The sequence below is a fragment of the Chrysemys picta genome, chromosome 2 (assembly GCF_011386835.1).
Source record: "Chrysemys picta bellii isolate R12L10 chromosome 2, ASM1138683v2, whole genome shotgun sequence".
NCBI lineage: Eukaryota > Metazoa > Chordata > Testudines > Emydidae > Chrysemys > Chrysemys picta.
In genome coordinates, this window is record NC_088792.1 from 254,406,483 (window position 1) to 254,431,935 (window position 25,453).

Sequence of the window (25,453 nt, forward strand, 5' to 3'; positions counted from 1 at the left end):
TAGGTGCAGATGCAACCAGCAGTTGCTAGCTGCAAAATGGCCATTTCAAATATGACTTTACCAAGTAACTATAACCTTAAAGGGCCAGCCTCAGAAAAGAATGCTAGGAAAAAAATGTTCCTAGAAGAGTGCCACCCTCCCCTGGGGAGTCAATAAGGACCAAGCAGCAGCTCCTTGGAAAGAGGCTGTTCTGGCTGTGTGACTAGCACAGTTATCATAATCACACAGCACGTGATGCTGAGAGTCTTAGGTTGTTTTCAGACCTTTTCAGGCCCCAATCTGGCAAATGCTTATATGAGTAAACTAAGCATTTGCCAGATCAGAGCCTAATACTGAATGACTTATAAAGCAGTATTCTCAGTAGAGTACATCAAGTGTTTAGTCCTACAGCCCATAATACGTTCTTTACTACTTTTTAAAGCAATCCAAATTGAATTATGGACAAATAGCTACCCCTGGGGCAAAGCTCATGTACATAAATTTTAAAGAAATAAAACAGTTGTAGATTAAGCTACCTCATCTGTATTGTTTGTTCTATACTCCTAGTGAATTTGTAGAGTGCAATTAGTTAAAATTCAAAACACAAAAAAAATGCATGGTGACAGGTTTCAGAGTGGTAGCCATGTTAGTGTTCTTCAAGATGGATTACTCATGTCCATTCTATTCTAGGTGCGTGCGCGCCCATGTGCACAGTCAGATTTTTTCCACAGGGTCAGCTGCGGCGCGCACTTGAGTGCTGCGCTCATGCGCCAGTATATTCGGTGCTGACGACCCTATGCCCTCTCAGTTACTTCTTGCCAGCAACTCTGCCACAGGGGCAGGAGGGCGGGTAACGAAATGGACATGAGCAACACATCTTGAAGAACAGCAGTTATGAAAAGTAGGTAACCATTTTTCTTCGAGTGTTTGCTCATGTCAATTCCATTCTAGGGGGACACACAAGCAGTATCCTTGGAGGTGAGCACGGAGTTCACAGACTTGCGGCTTGCAACATTGCTCCACCGAAACCAGCATTGCCCCAGGCCAGCTGGGTAAGTGTGTAATGGAACGTTAACGTGTGGATGGACGACCAGATGGCCACCTGACAGATGTCCTGGATAGGCACTTGGGCTAGGAAAGCTGCCAAAGAGGCTTGCACTCTGGTTGAATGGGCGGTCACGATTGCCGGAGGCATCCTTGCCTGATCGTAGTAGCAGCAAATGCAGGCAGTGAACCAAGAAGAAATTCTTTGAGCAGGCTCTAGACAACCTTCCATCCTGTCGACCACCATGACGAACAATTGCGCCAATTTGCGGAACAGCTTAGTCCTTTCAATGTAGAAGGCTAGCGCCATCCTGACATCTAGGGAATGCAACCTACACTCCTCCTCCTGACTTATGCTGCTTTGGAAAAAAAGCAGGTAAGTAAATGTTCTGGCCTGTATGAAACTGAGACCACCTCAGGCAGGAAAGCCGGGTGTGGCTGCAGCTGGACCTTATCTTTGTAAAACCCATATAGGGCGGTTCTGAGGTAAGAGCCCTAATCTCAGAGACCAGGCAGGCAGATGTTAAGTGAGGTAGGAAGGCATGGCAGGCCAAGCAGACTGCTCTGAGTTCCCTGACATTGATGTGTAGGGAACGATCAAGATGGGACCAATGACCTTGCGTCCTGAGATTGCCCAGGTGGGCTCCCCATCTCAGGTCCGAAGCATCAGAGACGAGGGTAACCAACAGAGAGGGCCATGAACGGAACTCCCTCCAACGCCGATGCAGAATTTTTCCACCATGCAAGTGATAACAGGATGTATTCCAGGAACTTGACCACATGGTCTGTGCTGTCTCTGTTGGGAACACAGACTGAAGGCAGCCACGCCTGTAGCGGCCTGAGGTGGAGCCGTGCATGTCGGATCATGCAAGTACAGGCTACCATGTGGCCCAACAACTGCAGGCACACATGAACGGCGGTGAGAAGGTAGGCTTACACACACAAGATCAGGTCCGCCATGATCTGGAACCAGGTCTGAGGGAAGAAGGCCCTGGCCTGAATAGAGTTGAGGACTGCTCTGATGAACTCTAATCTGTGTGCTGGAACTAAGGTTGACTTTTTCTCATTTACTAACCACCGCAGGTCGTGATTGGTGGAGCAAACCAGATCGAGAGGACACTGCACCTGATTCCTGGGATCAGCCCTTTATTAATTAACCAGTCGTCGAGGTATGGATAAATTTGCACACCTCAGTGCCTCAGGTAAGTAGCCACTGGCACTATTCACTTTGTAACACCCTTGGGGCTGACGAGAGACTGAAGGGCAGTGCGTGAATTGAAAATGGCGGTGGTCCAACACAAAACGGAGGAAACGCCTATGCCCCGGTAAAATGGAAATATGAAAATACACATCCTTTAAGTCAAAGGCAGCGTACCAATCTCCCGGATCCTCAAAATGCCTGCTTCTGGCTTCTTTGGCCTCTGAAAGAACCAGCCTGGGAAGAGGAATGGGAAAACGAAGGGTGCAGCCACTTAAACCATTTGTCTCTGTCCTTCTTCCTGTAGGAGCTGGACTGGGGGACATCCCAAGACCTCAACGGAGGAGGCGGGAGATGTAACAGCTTTCTAACCTACTGAGAGGTTTCCAGGCCCAAGGAACAGAGGGTGGCACAGGAGTCTTTAAGGCCGTGGAGCTGTGCCTCAGTCAACTCCAAGAAGAGCCCTGCTCCCTCAAACAGGAGGTCCTGAAGGGTAGTCTGCATCTCCTGGGACAGGCCAGAGGATTGCAACCAGGAGCTGCAGCTCATGACCACCATAGAGGTAACTACCCTGGCCACCAACTCCGTAGTATCCCAGACCATCTGGAGAGCGTTTCTCGCCACCACCAAGGTGGCAAACTCCTGTGGAAGGCCCTCCTTGAACTTGCTGATGGAGTCCCACAGTTTGATATTGTACCTGCCTAGCAGGGCCCGATTGTTAGACATCCAAAATTGCAGGCTGGCTGTTGAATACATTTTCCTGCCAAATAGGTTCAGCCTCCTGGCATCTTTATTTTCCTGTGTGCCGCTCGCTTGGCCCTTTTGTTGATGGTGGACACAACCAGGGACCGCGCTGGAAAGTGGGTATACAAGTATTTGCCAGGACATAGCACTTCTTTTCCGCCTTCTCAGAGGAAGGTGGAACGGAAGAGGGGGGTCTCCACAAAGACGTAACAATTTTCAGGACCCCTGGGTGGACGGGCAAAGGGACCCGGGCCGGGGTGGAGAAGAGTATGACATTAAAGAGGTCATCAGACTCCTCCTCTAGCTCCTTGACCTCCAAGTTCAGGTTGACCTCCAAGTCATCGGGTGGGCTGCTCGTTTTGCAAGGGGCCTGTCACCTTCATCCGGAGATGACAAAGACAACTGCATCACGGGGGAAGAGCGGCATCCCTTTGCTCATCTGGGGACAGCTCCTTGGGCATCAGGGCTTGCTGTGTCGCACCCACATTGGATTCGTCACTGTGCTCTGACTCCGGTGCCAGCTGTGCCAAAAGCAGTTTGTCTGAAGTGGCCTGGGAGGAACAGTGGGAGTACGAGACCAGCATAACAGGTACACCTCACGGGTTCCAATACTGACAATGAGCAGGCCACTGCCCCTGCCTCCATGCCGCTGCCGCAGGAGGCGCACCAATGGCGATTAGCCTTTTATCAGTGAGGAGCTGAACTCCCCTTCCGACTTGGACCATTGCCTTCCCGGTGACCAGGGTGGAGCTGTAGATGCCTGAGCCTGCAGACAGACCCTCTTTGGCGACCAGTAAGGAGAGGATGAGGATCTGTGCCTATTGTAATTATGCAAAGTGTGGGCCATTAATGGTGGTTTGGAATCTTGATGGCTCCCATCAACCAGAACAATTGACTGTGGATGGCTCTGTTTGCAGGCAGGCCTTCCTGTGAGTCAGGCTGGAAGGAATGAAGGCTTGGGGTCTTACAGTGACATGTGATCATGTCACCTGAGCTGGAATCCATCTTTAACCTGGTGTTTTTCCATTGAGAAGGAGGGGTGAGAACCCAGAGGTACAAAGGATTCCCACCTTATGCAAAAGTTATACAAGTGGGTGGAACAGAACAAAGGGGTCAGCCATCAAGAGAAATCCCCTAGCTACCACCTGAGCTGGAACAAGGGCTGTACCAGGGGAAAGGATTGTGCCCAGGACTAGGAAGGCATCCAGTCTGTGAAATAAACTTACTGAAACATCTCTGAGGGTGAGATTTTATCTGTATACAGTTTTATTACTATACTAGTCTTAGACTTGCATGTTTTATTTTATTTTGCTTAGTAATTCACTTTGTTCTGTCTGCTATTACTTGGAACCACTTTCTGTATTTAATAAAATCACTTTTTACTTATTAATTAACCCAGAGTATGTAACAAACAAACAAAATCTACATTTGTAAGTTGTGCTTTCACAATAAATAGCTTGCACTACGGTATTTGTATAAGGTGAACTGAAAAATACTATTTCCTTTATTGTTTTTACAGTGCAAATATTTAATAAAAATAATATAAAGTGAGCACTGTACACTTTGTATTCTGTATTGTAATTGAAATAAATATTTGAAAATGTAGAAAAATATCCAAAATATTTAAGAAATTTCAATTGGTATTCTATTGTTTAACAGTGCAATTAAAACGGCCATTAAACACAATTAATCTTTTTGAGTTAATCATGAGTTCACTGCAATTAATCAATAGCCCTAGTAAATAGATTGAGTTCCTTGTACCCATCACTATAAGACAGGTTTTCTAATCCTTTAATATCATTCACGTGACTTTTCTCTGAACCCTCTCCAATTTATCAACATCCTTCTTGAATTGTGGACCTCAAAGCTGGACACTATTCCAGCAGTGGCACCAGTAACAAACACAAAGGCATAACCATCTCTTTACTCCTACTCGAGAATCTCTAGTTTACGCATCCAATGATCATATTTCCCCCTGTGGCCACAGCATTGCATTGGGAGCTCATGTTTAGTTAATTATCCATCATGACCCCCAAATCTTTTTCAGAACCACTTCCCAGGCTAGAGTCCCAGATTCCATAAGTATGGCTTACATTCTTTGTTCCTAGACATATGTTTACATTTAGCCACATTAAAACACATTACTTGTGCTCTGCTTACCAAACAATCCAAGCCTCTACCAGTGACCTGTCCACTCCCCGAATTTGTCTCATCTGCAAACTCTATCAATAATGATTTTGTGTTTTCTTCCAGATCATTGATGAAAATGTTAAATAGCATAGGGCCAAGAACTGATCCCTGTAGGACCCCCCCCCCCAGAAACAGACATTCAATGATGATTTCCTATTTACAATTACATTTCGAGACCCAGAGTTTGCCAGTTTTTAAATCTATTCAACGTGTATGCCATGTTGATTTTGTACCCTTCTACTTTTTTAATCCACTTTTCTAAACAAAGTAGTAAAATCTATACAACCCCTTCACTGGATGTAGTTATACCGGTATAAAGATGCCTTATACTGGTATAGCTTATTTGACACGTGATACTTTGGAAACACTGAATATTCAAAGGCTACTGCTAGGGCCCTACTAAATTCACATCCGTGAAAAACGTGTCAGGGACCGTGAAAGCTGGTCTCCTCTGAGAAATGTGGCTATTGTAGAGGGTTCATAGTATTGCCATCCTTACTTCTGTGCTTCCTTCAGAGCTTGGTGTCTGCTGGGCTGCTCTGAAGGCAGCGCCACCGCCAGCAGCAGTGCAGAATTAAGGATGGCAATACCACAACTCCATCCCCAACAATGACCTTCTGACCCCCTCACAGCCTCCTTTTGGGTTGGGAACCCCACTGTTACAGCACCAGTAACTTTCAGATTTAAATATGCGAAACCACAAAATTTAAGATTTTTTAAATCCTATGACCGTGAAATTTACCAAAATGGACCATGAATTTGGTAGGGCCCTATCTATTGCATTGAGATGTGACAGATGTTATGGGCACATGGAATACTCAAAAACAGCTGCATCAATTTTAAATGTTATTTGTATTATTGACTCAACAGGTGAACTAAAGGGTTTTCTGCAAGAACTGAAGTCACTGAGGAATAACTGATGCTAATCCTCACCGGTGAAACAACAAGTAACAAGTCTGTGGAAGTTTCGTCCCCATCTCCCTCAAGGGAAGTAACATATACTGGTTTGAGCTGGTAAGAGGCCTGGGAGACAAAGAACTTAAAATGGTATAAAATATCAGCCATGAACAGAGGAGTCACTCACACTCAAACCAAGAACAAACATGAGACTGTGAACAAGAGAGGCAGGCCCTGCAGAAAAGGCCTAAAGTACATTAGTCCTATTAGGGTCCCTATGTGGGAGATTAACTGACCAAGCAGTCACCAGACATGCATATAAGATGTTTTCTTTGTAATGCTTTTATTCTGAATAAACAGCACTTTTTATGAGAGCTGTCTGATCACCGGTTAACCCTGTCATTGTCCCTGAAACAGGACTGCAGGTGCTGAACTAAAGTCACACCTGATGAGATAATCACAATAAATTGCAGAAACTTGCAGCTTAAGTCCCCAGTCTGGGAAGAAAGGATCATGGGATCCCATCCTGCGACAGGTCTCAGGCCTCTATCCGTCCCTAAGTGGAGTGCCCTCAGGGATACCAGGAAGCGGTCAGAGGTGCAGTTAACTGGAAGTGTGACAGCTTGTTCCTCTAAATTTACTGGAATAAGCTATACCAGCATAACTGCATCGACACGTAGGGGGTTGCAGCACTTTAACTATACCACTATAGTAAAAGTGATACAACTTTTGTGCACAGAAAAGGCTTTAGTGTACATGGAGAATGGCGCCTGATATTCTTTGACAACTGTATCCCCCTCCCAAAACACTTAAGACAGCTCACTATACAGTGGTTGTACTTACCTGCGTGCCAACTGTGATATTTGGCATTGAAGAGATGCCAGCACTAGACTTGGGCTTTTTATTTTTTGCTCTGGCCTTTTCTAGCATCTTCTTCCTTTGGCTAAAAGGAACTACTCCCCTAAGGAAAGAAAACAAATTATTAAACCAAGAACTACAAAAGAAGTGTCTTGAGCTTCTCAAGTCTACAACTTAGGGCTTGTCTACATTAGCAAGTTTTGTCGCCAAAAACTGCCTTTTGGTGACAAAACAGCAAGAGCATACACACGACAATGGGATTTTTCTTATGAAAAATGCCCAGTTTTGTCGACAATAAACTTCCACCCCATGAGAGACTTTTGTCTTTTCCCCTCCCTTTATTGTCGACAAAGAGCCAGTGTAGACACTGCTGATTGTTTCGGTAACAGAAATTAGGGTGACCAGATGTCCCGATTTTATAGGGACAGTCCTGATATTTGGGTCTTTTTCTTCTATCGGTTCCTATTACCTCCCACCCCCATCCCGATTTTTCACATTTGCTGTCTGGTCACCCTAACAGAACTGATTTCTGCCAGTATCCCACAATGCCTGCCCTGACTGCTCTGCTCAGTGTTTTGATCTCTGCTGCCCTGCAGGCACGTGCCCCTCCCCTTTCAAAGCTCCTGAAAGTATCTGTGTGCTGCTCCAGTTGGGGAACAAAGAGCAAATCATTGGAATTCTCCTGTTCTGCCCTGCACTAGGAACACAGCAGCAGGCAGACTGCTGCTGAAGGGGGAGTAGAACAGAGCTGCTATGATGCTGCTCTCCACAGCTGAGGGGGCTGTGAAAGAACTTGGAGAAAATCCCAAGATGCGGGGCGATCAGCTCTTCCTTCCCACAACACTGCATTGTGGGATACATACCCACGGTGCATTGCTCACCCTGTTGATGATGGTGTCCCCAATGTGGACATGATCTGTCAGAGGTAGCAAATACCCTTTGGCGATTTTTGTTTAGTCGACTTTTGGGTGTCAACATAAGTTCGGTCAACAAAACTTGGTAGTGTATAAACAAGCCCTTAAATGGAAGGCATGGTAAAACACAACTCTGCCAAAAGCCCTCAGCAAAAGTGACATCTTGCTGTCCCATATTCACTCCACCTCACTCTCAAACACTCTTATATCAAAATGCTCACTTTACAAATAATTTTTTTTAAACTGCCTGTACTGAAAACTCAACATGCTATTTAAAAATCTAAATTTTTTGTCCTGCTTTCTATACCACAATATAGAATATAGAATCAAACTCACTTTGCAATTCTGCTAAAGAAACAAGGAAGGAACACCACTTGCAGTGCCTTCAATGTTTAATGCAGATATAATTTGCACTATACAGAGATACATTCAGGAAAAAGAGGCCGATTTCAAATCATCTGATCATAATGGCATTTTGGATCTAGCTCAACAAAAGAACAAGGTGAAGTTGTTTAAATATATTTTAAAAATACTACATTGTCACACCAGCCTGACAACTCAGCAGATGGAAGATGTGAAGCCATTCAAGAGATTGAGGATGAGAAGCAATTACAATATTCTCCCCACTGGAACTCTACGTAAACACCACAAGAGCTTTTTGTATATGGGTTTTTAGTGCTCTACTCTGTACTCAAAACCAGGATCAGCTCTGGATAGTAGCAAGGATACATGCACCAAGGGTAAATCAGGTAACAAGTACAACTTGAAACAATTTTCTTGAAATGCAAAAACAATTAACTTGCAAATACCAACTCTCTTTGGCAATCAGTCCCTAAACATACTGAGGCTGTCCTCACCATGACTGGCAACAATTCCCAAAGCCCACAGCCTTTTCTTTACTGGAGAAAAGAGTGGTGTTGTGAGATTGTATTTTTTTTAAAGCACGGGTTAAACAACACTTTGTCCTGGTGTGGCCATGGCCTAAGTGTGATTTCCAAGTCATCATACTTTTTCCTCATCTAGATACTTTCTCCCCCCCCCAAAGGAGTTAGGATTTTCATTTGAGTTGTAGCTGGATCAATCTAACACCCTTACCTTGATTTTAGCAAGTCAAGTTATAACCTTAGACTATAAAGCTAGAGGTGGTTAACTGTGTGTACACTGATACAAAGTGTGGTTTTCAAAGAGTTAAGCCAATTTTATTTAGATAATATGATTTACATAGAAGACACCTTTATACCATAGCCTAGCCACAGTATAAACAGCATGAGATGCTCTCTACCATGCCTGTCAGCAATTTCGATTTTTTTGGAAAAAGACTTATGATTAATAGACACTTATGACTCCATAATCAGATGACAAATACATGGTTATCAATATTCAAGTTAAACATACCTAAGTAGTGATGGGCCCTGCAGGATAATTAAATTTATAGTTAATTTTTCAAAAGTATACCATACAACCTCTTAAATACAATGGGCTGATTATTCAAAAAAGATAAGGCATGCAAAAGTTTACAGTATTCAGGTCCCCACAAAGTTGTGGTTTACTGGTTGCCATGCTGAATGATGCTCTAGAATGAACTGTGTTCACGATGACATTACTAAACAGTTGGTTTTACACTCAAGAGAAAAAAAAATCAGAAAGTTGTGATTTCTACCACCGCTCTGCCCCAAATTTCAAAATTAGGAGTAAAACACGGTTTCCTCATATATTTGGCTGCGATTTTGTTTGGGGGTATTTGCTAAAGATTGACCAGAAGCCAATCAGAAAGATATTTAGTATCTCAAACTTTCAGTGCTTGCAAATAATTGGTCAGTGAGTATTTAACTCCACTATAACAAAAGCTACTTGAGATCCCTGCCACTGTAAGCAAGTCTTGTTTAGATTTTGCATAACTCTTAAGTGAAGCACAGATAAAACAGGGTGGGCACTGATATGCATGTCAACTCATTGTAATTAGAAATGTATTTTCATTTTTTTACATGCTTGGAAAAATCATCAACTTCTACCTTTTTATGTACAGAAAACTTGACATTTTAAAAACTCAATGAAGTTTTACAAATAGAAATGTTTTAACAATGTTTCAGCAATTTATGGGGGGTTATTTCATCCAATTTTTCAGCATGCATTTAAGCCAGCAATATAGTTTGTGAATCAAACTGACTAACATTCTAGCCACAGAGCACTACGGGAGAAAAAATGACACCATACACAGGTAAGTTTGTTTTCTATATTATTTGAAAAGGCCTGAAAGGTACAACATATATTAAAACTACTTTGTGAAACTATGTAACGCCGGGGGAAAACACTCAGCCAACAAGCATTTTTTTTCCCTATAAGAACAACTCTATTATCTGGATCTGCAGATGACAACCCAACTTGACAAGACAATTTTCTTCATTATCTATATTGCACAGTCTCAGTCTAATGTCCTAAATTGTGTAGCTCTTAGTAAGGCTTTCATACTCTATGCAGTCAGTCATCAGAATCCAATGATGAAAGTATATCTTTATAGGCATGTCTAGAACCTGGACACCTCAGTCAGTGGCACCTCATTGTATTATATAGCTGCTCCTCAGCTACAATACAAAAGTGGTATCAGTTTTACAGCGTTCATTATGTTTCACAGCACGATTAGCAAAACCAGTCTATAATAATTTTTTGTATCAACTTTTCTATCACTATCCTATCTGAATACTAATGAATTTAACATCAAAGTATCACAGTATCCCATTTTACAAAATAAAAAAAAGACAATTTCAATTACTTCCTCAAGGTCACACAGGAAGTTTGTGGCAGAGCCAGGAATAAAACCCAGATCTTTTTATTCCCGCCAGGTCCAATGCTTTAGGTACAATATCTTTCCTCTTTTGTAATCAGAGTGTGCAATAATTCAAATACTTCCCTCAAGGATAGTATAAGCCACGAAAGTGGAGTGACAGAACTTCATCACTAGAACTATAACATGAAGTTTCTTTGCAGTGCACGTCATTATAATGGGTTTGCAGATACTTTTGGACTAATTATTCAATACCATATATACTTACCACCAGTATAAGTTGTTCTCTAGCTGAGCACAGGTATAAAGAGCGCAACAGTGTAATGAAACTATCCGTTCTCCCTGCAGCTCTGAGTAGGTCTGTGCAGTGTGTTCCAATTTAGAAGCTACAGAGCTTAGAGTTTCATCCACCCAGGTAGCAACCTAAAAGGAAGGGGAGGGGGAAAAAACAACACTGCATCCTAAACAAACTCTTTACATTTTTCAGGATAATCAGTTTGGGGAAAGTATCAGCACCCCAACCTTCACTCCAGTTTTAGAACTGGCCCTTTAAAGTTTTGATCTATCTGGATAATTTTCCCTTCCAGTTCTGGTCTCAGCCAGAAAATGAAAGTACCAAAACACTGAAGGGGTATTGCTGTCAAAGGATTTCATCAAATTTGGATATTTACCCAAACCGCATTTGAACTCTATACCTTTTGGGATTCATCTATTATTGGTCAAAACAAACTTACTGTTTTACTGTATTTGGAGCTCAAAAATCTTTAAATCCTTAATATTTTTTGCTACAACTCCAACTCCATTCCAGAATTAGGCCTCTCTAACCTTAGATTTCAGGGCAGCAATAAAAAATTAACAGTTTTTGGCAATTTGATAAGATGGACAGCCTTTCATTGCTTAAGAGTCCCTGGAGGTTGGCACTACCTTTTAATCTTTGCTCACAGAAAGACCTCAGAACTGCTTTTGATTTAAATTGCTATAGTACAAAAGAAGACAATTATGAAAGCTGAACCCGTCAACAAAGATTATTCAATATGATCTTTATAATGAAATTAATTTATACTACTGACTTATAGCTGCAGACTTTGGTTTACTTATTCTTCATAGAGCAAAAGAGCGGCTGAAAAAACCCCAGAAGTTTAATCATGAACTCAACAACAAAGAAAAGAATCTCATACCTTGTTATTTTCTGTGGCTACAGTTGCTCTGATACTATTTGCAGAAAGGAGCACTATCTTTTCATTGGTTAACCCCAAAAACATTGCTCGTGGATGATGTAATGAAGGATTCTTTGAAAGCATAAAAGAGGTTATTATTTTATAAAAATTCATACATACAGAATTATTTTAACGATAGATTTAAGGATGTACAGTACCTGTGCATTTCTATAAGGCTCTGATTCACTCCATTTCCACTGATAAAGTTCCCCTTTACTGCTAACTGCCACAAGCTCAGAATACAGAGCTCCAATAGAAATAAACTTTGTTCCATCCTACAAATGAAAAAGATGAAGTCTAAAATGGCAGTGCTATAAACTAAAACCTTTTGAGTAACAGCAGATTTTAATAAACATAACAAATGTCAAGTTTGCAAAACAGAGCTTATAATGGCTACCGAAATTTTAATCAAGACATCTGTACTATTAGAGTTCCATTGAATTTAAAATTCAGTAGTAAAAAAAGTATCTAATGTGTTGCCTGAAGCTGATCATGCTTTCAGAAACAAATAATGAAATATTCAAGATCTTTTATTCAGGAAGTTATTTTCCTTCAGTTCAGTAATATCACAATTTGCCAATCACATTAAAAAAATTCAATTCACAGCCACAAAATATTTATGACCATGTGGTTTTTGGCTTAAAGGCTTGGTCCCCACTAACCCCCCACTTCGGACTAAGGTACGCAAATTCAGCTACGTGAATTCGAAGTACCTTAGTCCGAACTTACCGCGGGTCCAGACGCGGCAGGGAAGCTAAACCAGGCGCGATAAATCGATCCCAGAACATCAATTGCCTGCCGCCGGACCCTCCGGTAAGTGTAGACGTACCCAAAGATACAAAAGGAAGGATATTTAAATGTTACAGATAAATTCTGCCCCTAATAGGACACTTATCAGTTTGGAAAAGTCCCATGTCCATGTGGAAATTTTTGCACCCATTACTGTTATCAGTGACTACTAAAAATACCATAACCACAAGATTTGAGAAAAATATATTTGAAGTCTCTTTTACATTATATATTTGACAGCACCTTTGTGGACAGTCAATTACATTTTTGGTGATGGAAAGTGCCTTTCTTCACACCTTGCTGGAGTATGGTGATGAGTAACGGGAAGAGAGCTGAATGGACAAGTAGCAGGCAGATGTGCGTACACAGAAAAGGGGAGTTGGAAACAAGGCTGGGCATGAGCTCTTATCGCCTTTGAGTCTCTCACCCTTCTACAAGTTTGCCTGCATCTGTATTTATTTTTAAAGTTTTTTTTTTTAATTCAAAATATATCATTTAAAGGGTGATCAAGAATTTTTTTAAGATAATAAATTAAAACCCACCCAAGTTGTCAGTGTTCCCTTAATTTTAAATTCTATTATTGTCTCAGTACCACAACCCAGTATGTGCACCTTTACATACTATTACTTAAAGGTGCTGTTCTTATCCAGTTTAGCCCTATTTTCTTTAGTTTGCCAAGGCTCCCTCTTTTGGGACTGAAATTTTCATGTTCTGTCTCATCCCTGAGAATTTTTATTTGTATTTTAAGTTTAAGTTTCAGCAAAATGTGTTTGGCTATTTTAAAATTATACAAGCATGGCTAGGGAGGGAGGGAGGGAAAGGGGCCAAGATATCCTATCTTATTAATTTTTTTTTTTTTTTTTGTTAAAAGTCAAAATATTTTAAGCAAGAAAACATCATACTTGACTTTTACATAGCTCAAGGTGTAAGGTTCAAGACATTAGAAGAAAGACATTCAGCAGTTTTAAAGTAATAGACATTTTAGGACTTGGATCCCGCAGTCAAAGCCACATGGGTAGACTTCTGTGTCCAAACAGATCCCCAGTGTCTTGAAAGAGAACTCCATGCAGGTAAAGAAGACCTGCCTATGCAGATCTGACTACAGGATTATGGCGTTAATTTGTCAATTTCATGCACAGGGTGATAGAATTTAAAAAAAACAGCAGTGGGATTTAAGACCTTTTCAGTTCAGGATAGTCTTCCAACTTTAAAATTAAGATTAATTTTCTTTGATTTAGCTTGTTTTGCAAAACTAAGGTTTTAAACATCAAACCAGGTTTTGGTTTGGGGTTTTTTGGGAGAGGGGGTTGGCATTTTGAGGACAGGTTGATTTTATTATTAAATTGGTTCTGATGGTTTAAAATTATAAAAGTTTTAAAATAAGTTCCTCAACTGGAAAATCAGTTCTTCCAAAAATTTTCAAGATGGAGCCATTTCTTAATGAGGCTATTTTAGCAAGCAAACTGAGTAGCTCAGATTTCTCTTTCTCGCTCTCTCTCTCTCTAAAGAATTTTCCCCACTCCCCAAAGAGCAAATACAACAATAAGGATGAGGGAGTCAGAGGTTAAGGCTGGACATTAAAGCCATCACACTTCCCCTTTTTGCATATGCTTTAAAAGTTGCATCTTTATAGTATTATATAAATTTATGAATACATAAATATAAATAAAAGTGCATTTCGCATGATGTAGACAATATGTATAGTAATATACTATTATGTAACACAGATTCAGCAGATAATCTGATCTTTTTTTTTCCATTATATGAAAAACCAAAAATTCTTCCAAAAGATCAGATGGTTTCTTTCACTGGATACTGACTGCAAATCAACTGCCATGTTGTGAGTTCCTATATCCATTTAGGTTCTAGTAGTTTAAAAATATTAGGTTTTTTTTGCCCCCAGGACATTCAAGCACATTAAATTGCCAGAGGAATTGTTTATAAACACGCAAGTGTATAAAATGAGCACTGAGCAACAATACACTCTTACCTTCATAACTCATCCTTAATTTTGTGCATTTTTCCTCAAATGAATGTTTTAAAATCCTTAGGGAAGAAATGTCTAAAACGTGTTTTGTGATGTGCCCTTACACACACAGGAAACCATAAGTAACATGGTATAATAATGTCATTTATAAAATGTAGATGAAACATTTATAAATATTGCAAGGTTTAGAGACCTTCAAGGTGTGTGTATATATATATATATATATATATATATATATATATACTCTTTGTATTTAAACACTCATGCTGTGGCTAGAGAAGCCACCATATTATGTAGGTTAGACCCAGAACCAGACAAGAACAGAACTTTTAAATGTACCTATATTGCTGGTAGTATATGTTTTTTTAATTCATGCTTCCCAAAATGTTTATGGATAGTTTTCATTCATGTGAAACAAAAAACTGCAAGAGCTATTTATCTAATATCATTACAAAAATTGCTTAAAAAAAAAAGATAGCAATCTATATGAAATTATAAATGTAACTCTGGATTAATGAAATATTGCATGCTATGTTGACTTAAGATAAGCTTCCTCAAAAATAGTAAATACGTTTCACCTTTTGTGATAATTGTATTAAAAACAAGACATTTACAATAGCTGAGTGTGAAGTATTTACTAGAATATGCATATGACATGAGCAGTAAATGTTTTACTAGTTAAAGATTTATTTTACAAATTCATCTTATATAGCAATACCAAAATACGTTAAGGTATTATTCAGTAACAAATTTAACTAGGAAGTATACACATACAGCATTGTATGAGAGGATATAACATGAATTATAGTATTCTTTATACAGAAAAGAGCAACCCAAGAACAACTAGGTAGATGGTGAGTTATTATCACTACTACTGAATGGCTACCAGAGTGCTGCAGAGAAAAATAATTCCATTTACTGGAGGATTTGGGTATTCTGAAAGTTGCTTTTGCTCTGATTTGGAATGAAAACAGAAAACTGAAATTCTCTGCAAAATGGAAAGCCCAGGGACAATCTGATCGGCTGGCTGCCCAGGAGCTGTGGACTCTCGACACCTGGGAGTCTGGGCTGCCAAGGAGCCACACCACTCAGGACTTCCATGCTCCTTGTCAGCCCACCTCTGAGCTCTAGAGGAGCAAGAAGCCTGGAAGCCTTGCTTCATTAGGCCTTCATTAGGCCTTTACTTACTACATTGCCTTCACTTACTACACATGGTAACCCAACAGATGAGATTTAAAGGGGAGCCCTGGTTCCTCATCAGGCAGACTGCCGAGGAGCCATGTGAGTAAGCTGGCAGGAAAACATAGGATTCCATTGGAATCCTGCTTGCGTCTCATAAAAAATGAATAGTCTCTAATTTAGATGAATTAGCATTCTCTGACAAACACATTCCACTGGCAAATTTCCAACAACCTCTGACAGCTACGAATTGGGTACACCTTATATTTATTACCCTGTCACCTTCACTCCCTATACCCCAGCCTATACCTTCACTCCCTATACCCCAGCCTGCTTGTTTGTCTCATCCATCTGTCATGTCCTGTCTTTTATACTGCAAGCTCCCTGAAGGAGGGACTCAAGTTCATTAAAAGATTGGACAGCAAAACAGAATGGAACACCAATTCGTTGTGGCCTTCAGGTGCTACCGCAATCTAAATGTAAGTAATAAAATATTAGGCCTGTACGGAATCCCAGTGATTTTATATTATTTTCTAAATATTTTGTCTATATGAGCTACATGACTTTCTTCATCCTACTGTTAAGACAAGTCAGAGGGCCAAAAGCACTGATTTAACAATTCAGAGTTACATGTTTAGGTTGTACTTTAGAATTCCAGGCATGGGTTGAAATGCACTTATTCAAACATTAACAGTTTTTCCAAGTATCCACACTGTTCAGCCTAAGTACCAGGATGGAGGAAGTGGTAGTCAAGGTCAGCAGATAGAGATGGAAAGTGACAAACCTCTGCAAGCTCTTTACCTTTCCCTGGCAAGAGGGAAAATAAACCAGAGAAGTGGGAAGCCCCAAAATAGATTAAAAACTGCTGAGCTAGGAAGACAGGAGAGAATGGGTAAAGGAAGAAGAAAGACTGAAATTGCAGACTGACACAGAGCTGTTGAATAGCCTGGAAGCAGCCGGTCGGCAGGAACACTCTCAACCTTGTGGAATCTAACGGGGCCTCAATTAACTCAATTTTTTGAGTGGGAGCCAAGGTTGACTTTGCGGTGTTTAAAATGAGTCCCAGACAGTCGAGCAAATGCAACATGGTGTTGACGTGGGTGAAAAGCTCCTCTCTGGAGCCACCTTCAGCAACTACTAGTAAAATGTCCAACTGTTTGTGCGTGTTCTCTTGGAGGAACTCTGCTTGGATGCCCATGGATGCAGCTACGTGACATAAAAGATAAAACAACAGGACTATGAACCAGGCAGCACAGCATCATCCGGCTATGAGGACGAAGGTCTTGGGTGAGCCAAAACCGTCTCCTCCCCCCTCCCTCCCCGAAAAAGTACCCAGGAGGGAAGACTGCCAGTTCTGCAGGAAGGAAGACCAGTGATGCCAGGACTTGTGGTTGAGCTGAAACCTCCACCATCAACCTATCAGGTGACTTTGGCGTCAAAACAGAACAAAGAGCAGTACAAAGGTTGGGCACTGGTGACCAGTAAGGGCTGGGCCACGGACCTCCATCCCAGCCACGAGGCACACACCAATTGTGGGAGACATAGTGATCCACTGGCGGCTCCCAGAGTTCATCGGGTGATGTGGAGCGGGGCTCCAACTCTGAATCAGAGCCTTGGGATCTCAGCGACATGGGCAGAGCAACCCCAACTGAGCCAGCAGGAGGTCAAATTCATTCATCGCCCAGAATCATCATCATCTCTGATTAAAGCAGTACCATCGGTACAGAGCATGCCGGTGCCACAGGCAGCATTGGTCCCAGTGCAAACAACAGTAGGGGAGTGCTCTAATACATTGACATCAAAGATGGTGAGAGCCGCTATGGAAGCACTTCTGGCATCAAATGCAGCAGGGCTAAAGAGGGTCCCAAGGCCGAGGTCTCCGCACGATTCTGGTACTGTCTCTATCCCCACCATAGGGAGGGGAGCATCTGGATGCAGTGCTGACCGACATGAAGGTTCAGCAGCTCACTCCCATTAGAGGGGTTATAGCCCAGGGAAAGTCCTGGACCAACAGTGAGGTTGGGACCAAAAGGTAGAGGAGGTCTGCAGCTGTCATAAGTGTACCAGGCATCGACACATTCGGTACTGGTATCTCCCTCATTGGTACTGAACTCAGCAGATGCCCAGAGGCCACAACCAGAGTCAACAATATGGGGTTTATGCTCTTCCCACTCAGTAATAGGGAAGCGTCAGAAGTACCCCTGCCATTCTGGTGGTAGAACCGTTCCGTGCTGGTCCACGTTTTTCCTTGGGAAGGCGGAGTCGCCCTGCGATCTGGAGAGGTCCTGAATGGTCTTATGAGACCTCTTCCTTGGCACCGATGACCGAGAACAGCTTCTCCACCTCTCTGGCAAGGCGCCTACCCTGGAACGAGGGGCAACAGTGCTCTCCGAGCCAGAGGGTGATCTCTGGCCTAACAGGGCCTTGGTATCAGATCAGGCCGCATGGCCTGTTCAAGTAGGGGCTGCTTGAGGCTAAGGTCCTGCGCCACCTGAGTCCTCTTTTTAAATGATTTACAAATCTAACAGTGCTCTTTAAGGGGTGCTTCGCCGAGACGAAGTGGGGGTCACTGTGGGGATCACACCTACACACGAAGAACAGTGTTTTACTCCAGTGAGGGCTTCACAAGAGACACTATCAACTAACACTAACTACTAACTAACTTACTATATACAATAAACTAGGCTAAGACTAAATAAGAGGTTGTGAGACTACAACCACACAAAGCTCTGGCTCCAGCCATGGGCTGTGAGAAGAAACCGAAGGGGATCAGGACAGCACTGTCTCATAGCCAGGGGAGGGACCACAGCCATGAGCACTGTACAGCTAAGAAAAAGGTCTCCAGCTCCAGTGCATTGGGCACACACATACCTAGGTGGAATACACACACTGCATCTACTCGAAGAATACCTGAAATGTTAGCCTGGGCTCCTATGGAGATGGAATAAAGGGGTGCAGGTGGATCCATCTACCAGAGCCAGACGGATACTTCATTACTATTTGTGCACCTCTTGATCTTCACTTATTTAAATAACCAAGCATGACAAAACAGGATAAATATTAACAAAATTGAAAAAACTGAACTAATCAAAATACAAGCCTCTTTTAAAGGAGCTGGACATGAATATGACCATTCAGTCCAATGCATCAGTGCAACTCAACAGGAAACGGGAAATTGTTTCATGGAAGAGAGAGCTTAAGTTCTTTGAGATTTCTCTGGTTGTTGCCTGCATAAGTGGCAGCCACACAGATGAAATAGGTCAGAATACAAATGGCAATTGAACCTCAGTTTTAAGGGCATGAATAGCAATAATATAAACAAAACTAAACCAGCGCATTAGGAATCATTTTACTTCAATATCACACTTACAAAAAAAAATCAAGAATTCTCCAGGGAAATCAGAAGTACAGACATTTCTATGGAAAAATAAGATCAGTTGCATGCAATGTACTAAGCATATAAAGGAGCCAAAAAAAATTCTCAATACCTTATCTGGCCACCATTGCAAGTCTTCTCCTAACGAGACTGGGCTTTGAACAGGTGTATTCTTCTTATCCAGGTTTGGCTCCCCTTCCTTGCTTGTAGAGCCCCTTTCATTATCAAATGAGGCTCCATCAAGCCACCTTCGTTCACGCAAACGTAAAACGGACTCTCGTTCACGCAACAGCTCAGAGTCTCTCTCTAAGGGAAGAAGGAGAACTGGTATGCAATTGGGTCACACCAGTGGGATAAAAGTAAGCCACTCTCTAGTAAAGACCCTTCAGGATGCAACTAACAGCAGTTAAATCTATTCACAAAAATTTAAAATACTGATATATAAAAAAATCCTGACATGCAACATTCAATATATTAACCCTTTCAAGCACATGTACTTATTACTAGAATATAAAACATATCAGTGATAAACTAGAAATAAAGTTATTTCTAGAAATAAGAAAAATCAGGTAGTTTGTACACTACTGAAAGCATAACGTTTTATTTTTTACTCAGAGTGGTAAAAAGCCACAATGTGTTTAACAAGGTTATTTAAGGTTTTATAGTACGATATGCCCTGAAGTTTTACCATATGATGGTTTTTCTAATAACAAAAACATCTAATTAATCTACAACGTCTGTTAGATACATTTAAGCAAGCCAAAAAAAGAGTATTTATTAGAGAGTCTCATAACAAGTTTCCCAAAAATAATAACTTGAAAAGGTTAAAGACAAAGCAATCTTTTAAAAAGGCTCTTGTAAAAATTTGATAATCCAACCCCTTTTGTTTAAAGCAACATTTTACAGGACTGGATTTAATAAATTAAAGCATATCTGGTGGTGGTTTTGTTGTTGTTGTTTTCTGTTTTGTTTTTTAAGTATTCAAATGAAAACTTTTCAAGAGTCAGACAAGTTTTAAAAAGGATCCTTGTAGGAAAGTGTTCCTTACCAAAATGCTTCCCCTCCAATTGGCCTACAAACTGTCTAAAGCCAGTACTCTGCAGTTCGCTCATGCAGATAAATTTTTTAAATCAGGTAATCAAACTAACTTTCCAAGAGTCAACTATGCATGGAAAATAAGGATTATAAAATTCGTGGTAACGTCTTACATAGAATAAACCTTAGGAAAGGGAAAAAAAGGAGGGATTTAGAAGGAGTTATGTCAAATGTTGAATATTTGTTCATGCACATAATGCATTTAACCCATTAAGTACCTCATTTATGTTCATAAAATTCAATTGGAATTACATGTATGAAATGGTCACACTACTGTATCATCCTTTCAATAAATTCCTCAAAATCTTGGGTCTTTTGCTACACTAGACAAACGGGAACAAGTTTTTACATAAGCCAAACATGACACCTTGCCCTATAGGTAAAGTTCACATAACACTGAACCTGCTCATTAGGAAACATACTGACCCTTAACTGAATTTGTATCAAGCAATTATATGTTCAGCAGTTAATATACTAATGAAGAAAACAGAATTATGAAACAGGTTACAGCTGTACTAAATGAGCAATCATGGCAGAGGTTGGATTAACAGTTTGTAAAATGCTCTGGGCATCTATTGAGTAGAATTATCTTCAAGAAGCTATGAAGAAAAAGCTACAGACTCTATGCCATAAATATTAAGATTTAATATACTTTTCTAAGCATTTGTAATAATTTCCTACTATTAAAGTGTTCATTAACCTTAGACAGTTACTAGCCCATTTCTGAAAAAAGAGCAGTTTAGCTCTCATCTCCCTCCCCTGAATTTAAAATGGCCTTCATTCATGTATTTGTGTGTCATGGAACAAGTTAACTAGTTAAGAAAATCAGAAGAGCACTGCATACCGAGCAACCTAAACCAAAGAAACTAGCTTTCAGAATGCTGCATGTCATATCAAATTTTAGTATTACTTTTAGATCAGAATTAACATTCTCAATTAGATACATTAAGATAATTAGTAGGTATTTGTGTTTTTAAAAATTTCATGCAAAATTTCTATAACAAAACTATTAACATTATCAAACTTCAAATTCGCTCTTGTGATTTTTGCAGAACTTACCTGTTCATATTCAAAAAAATTTACTATTGATTTTATCAAAACTATTAGACAATGTTTAACAATCAATTTGTGCACACAAATCAAAGACTAAATAACTAGTGTGTACTACCACTAGCTTTTTGCACAGCAAACTACTTATTACAAAGAAAAAAAAGATGCAAAATTACCTCGGGATGAGCCTAGCCTGGAAAGTGATGAACGCCGAAAGGATGGATAACCAAAGTAACTAATATCTTCTGAAAACATAGCATCAGCATCAATAATGACACTTGGGTGAGCAGAATGTATGTCAGCATCCAGAAGAGACATAAGATCCTCTATAAGAGGAGACAAGGGTCTTAAGTGAATAATCAGCTACTTAAAACATCAACTAGAGAGACCATCACCAAATAAACATCAAAACAAAAAACGTCCTATTTAGAAGTTGAATTTCTGCTCTTCAGATTCACCAGTACAAACCGATGTGCCTCCTATGCACCCACATTTACAATCAAGCACAGTGGTCCAATGTATGCAGCCAATTTTCCCTACAGAAACTGCTCTGTCACTTGTCTAACCAAGTTTTCCGGACAAATCTTACCCCAAAACAAAAAAATTTCCACACCCCAGAAATTCAAACCTTAATCACACACTTGGGAAGAACAAAGCATCAATTAAAATAAACAGCCAAACTCCATAAATTAGTTACCTAGAATTAGAAAAAACTAGTATTGCTATTAGGTAAAAGCTGTCCCTCCAAAGACCCTGCAGCCTTTCCCCTCTGGTGCCAAGCAAAAAGACTATACACATTTCCAAGTGGCTGCCCACCAAGTTTGCTTCAGAGATTAAGAAATTTCTTCACTCCTGGAAACAGTTGCTGTGCCTTCACAGAATAAGCTTTGAGGTTAGGCATAAGGGTCACTATCTATATTAAAATGAATAAAAGGATGTCTACAAAAAAAATAGTCACTTTTTCAAATCTATACAATAAAAATTAAGAGCTAATTTGAAATACCATGGGTCTAATCCCAAATCGAAAAATCTTGGGACCCTAAATAAAGACATTCAATGTTTCCTCTACGAGTCCCTATTATCAAATAAGTCTAATATAAGGCAGGAACACCAAATCCCATAATAAAAAAATACATAGAACTAACATGTCAAACTTAATCACCACGTAATACAATACACCAAGCTTCTTCAGCCATGACCTCTCCTATTATGGAATTTGTAAAGCCTCTAAATTATCATACACCAAAAAAAATGCTGCAACAGTCTAGATTTAATGGAATTTATTTGAGAGTTAAATAAAAGCAGCTCTGAACCCCGGCTGGCAGATAGTAATTTCTACTTGGACTTTTGGAATTAAGAAGGGTAAACCTAGATGAGATGATGTCCAAAAACTGAAAAGAAGCAGACGTCTAGAAGTTATAACACAGGGTATCTGTCCACTGCCAGTGTTTCATTTCTTGACAGTGAAAAGGTCAGTGAACCTCAGTCCCTAAAGACCAGAAGGACCACACTAACATTTTCTGAAGCCAGACAAATAGTCCAGCATCCCACAATAGCTACTTGCTTTCTCAGCAGTGGTAAGACATTTCACATAAATGGACATTCACTGATGACAGTCATAAGAACATAAAAATGGCCACACTGGGGGAATAAACAGAACAGGGCAATCATTGAGTGATCCATCCCATCATCCAGTCCCAGCTTCTGGCAGTCAAGAGGGTTAGGGACACCTGGAGAATGGAGTTGCGTCCCTGGCCACCTTGACTAATAGACATTGATGGACCTATCCTCCAGGAATTTATCTAATTCTTTTTTGAACCCAGTTATACTTTTGGCATATATACTTTTGGCATTCTCTGGCAAAGAGTTCCATAGGTTGACTGTGAATTGTGTGAAGTAGTACTTCTTTCTGTTTTAAACCTGCTGTCTATTAATTTCATTGGGTGACCCCTGGTTCTTGTGTTATGTGAAAGGGTAAATAACACTTCCCTATTCACTTTCTCCACACCATTCATGATTTTATAGACCTCTATCATATTCCACCTCCCAACACACACACACACACACACACACTTAATAGTCTCTTTTCTAAGATGACCATTCCCAGTCTTTTTTAATCTCGCCTCATATGGGAGTTATTCCATACCTCTACTCTAACTTTTGCAATGCTAATTTTTTTTTTTTTTTTTTTTTTTTTTTTTGAGATGAGGAAACCAGAATTGTTGGCCATACAGCAGCACAGATGAGCCTATATTGTCAGACCATCCGAGTGCATACAATGGTGTAGGAAAAAGCAACGGCCTTGCTGTCCAAATGTCTACCAGATCCTTCCATACACACACCAGAGCAACTTAACCTCATTGTACCTGCTGGCAGCTCTCCACAAAGGAACAGGGTAAATCTAAATCTAAATCCACCACCAATCCGTCACTGTCCATCCAAATGGCTGCAGTGCATATCATCCCAGCCTTTTAATAGAATTAAGCTATAGGGAGCATCTCTTGGAGAAAGCTCTCAAGCATTCATCCAAGTTGAATAGCCTGCTTCCTCAGCTCAGCTCTAATATCAGGGATGGAAATTTCCTATACAGGACATCTAGAACTTAACAGGCATCCCTCCAGCCATCTTGTTCATCTGCAGGTGGGAAATATTTTTCAGTAGATAAGTTACAAGTCAGCACAACTCCTCCATAAATTTGAACAAATCTTTTAACAACTCAAACACACATTTTTGGCTCCTGAGTCATTAAGAAAAACGGGAGGAGGGCACAATATCAAACATTTATCTTTCCTCCTGTAGGACCAGTTCCACTTCAAAAGATAAAATTTCATAAGATGACATTTTAAAACCTAAAGGAGTCCCTTCTTTCTTCCATTCTCTATGCCATCAAATTATATATTTATTTTACATAAAATTTTGGACTTAGGAGCCAAATCCAGTATCCTTCAAAGATCATTCAGGTATTTTCTTTGAATTCTGTGGAGATACAAATAGATTCAGCAAGACTAAAACTTAGCCTAAGAAGCTTGGGTGAGAACACAAAATATTCCATTACTTATTCAAGAAATTCTGCCACATGACTTTATGCTCCACTGTTCTCAAGAATCCTATCAGATTTGGTCACTTATGTTTCCAGCAATGTTATGATCATATATTTCTCATTATTGAGAGAGATATGATATGATCCTGATAGCTTTGTCCAGGTGAGAAGGGATTTATACCTACTTCATCTGAATGAGCTACCAGTGAACACTGTGGTAAAAAGGAAACTATTTTTGACCAAGCCCAAATAGTTCAATAAATGCACCAACAGCAATCTAGAACTTTAGGAAACAACTCATCACCATGCACATTTGTTGGTATCGTGTCTGGATATTCTCCATCTTGGAGATTATTTTAAGAAAAAAACTGGTTATTCGCCAAGTAGGAAAATTTCTAGGGACCCAATTTTTCATCTTTTCCTTATGTTCTGCTCAGGTAGCTATCTCCCAACATCACTAATTCATACTCACTATGATGTAATACAAATACATCAGCCATTGCTGCACCTCTAAATCTTCCACATTTCTTCCTTCTAAACAATCAGAACTTAAAGGAACACATTATTTTATGTTCCACTATCCGAAGCAATAAGCAATGTCACTGCAATTATGTTTCACAAGTTTCCCTAGAATCAATGTATTCTTCACACTGAAAATGAGAACCAAGTATGTGTGTCATATATAAATTGCTAGGGAGGAACAAAATAAAAATCTAATTAACTAGGCTATCAGGATCTTTTTACGTTCTGGAGACTCACAGCACTTTATTAGAACATAAAGTCCTAGGCAAGATTCCAAACTAGCTCACTTGCCATGAGTTGCGAGCTAGTGGCTGAACCAGGACACCCGATCACGCCTCTACCAAATGGTATTCTCCTTTACATTGCTTTGTTTTACTTATTAGTAATGTATTCAATGGAGTCTCCTTACTTTGCCACCAACAAACAACATGACTAGATTTTTTAAACTAGGTCATGAAAGCAAGCACGCATACATAAGAAAAACAAAAGCATTCATTAAAGGTGACCTGAAAAGGAAAAACAAATTGGGCTTATACCCCTTTTTTGCTTTTTTTATGATGTTTAAAAAATGTCTGAAAGTGTTTTCTACTCC

General features: G+C 40.3%; 1 protein-coding gene across 23 annotated transcripts in view; it reads right to left on the reverse strand.

Annotated features, from left to right (window-relative positions):
* UBR5 (ubiquitin protein ligase E3 component n-recognin 5) overlaps positions 1-25,453 on the reverse strand; it is a 137,716-nt gene that overhangs the window by 76,232 nt on the left and 36,031 nt on the right. For 13 of the 23 annotated variants that reach the window (XM_065582226.1, XM_065582227.1, XM_065582225.1 and 10 more), the window contains 7 exons: positions 21,476-21,625; positions 19,267-19,478; positions 11,982-12,098; positions 11,785-11,895; positions 10,875-11,029; positions 6,896-7,013; positions 6,089-6,178 (listed from right to left, as the gene is read on the reverse strand). In XM_065582226.1, coding sequence (XP_065438298.1) covers positions 6,089-6,178; positions 6,896-7,013; positions 10,875-11,029; positions 11,785-11,895; positions 11,982-12,098; positions 19,267-19,478; positions 21,476-21,625 — 953 coding nt within the window. Of the gene's footprint in view, positions 1-5,125; positions 5,294-6,088; positions 6,179-6,895; positions 7,014-10,874; positions 11,030-11,784; positions 11,896-11,981; positions 12,099-19,266; positions 19,479-21,475; positions 21,626-25,453 lie in introns of those variants that run through there. The other 10 variants (XM_065582238.1, XM_065582233.1, XM_065582237.1 and 7 more) reach the window with 4 other exon arrangements.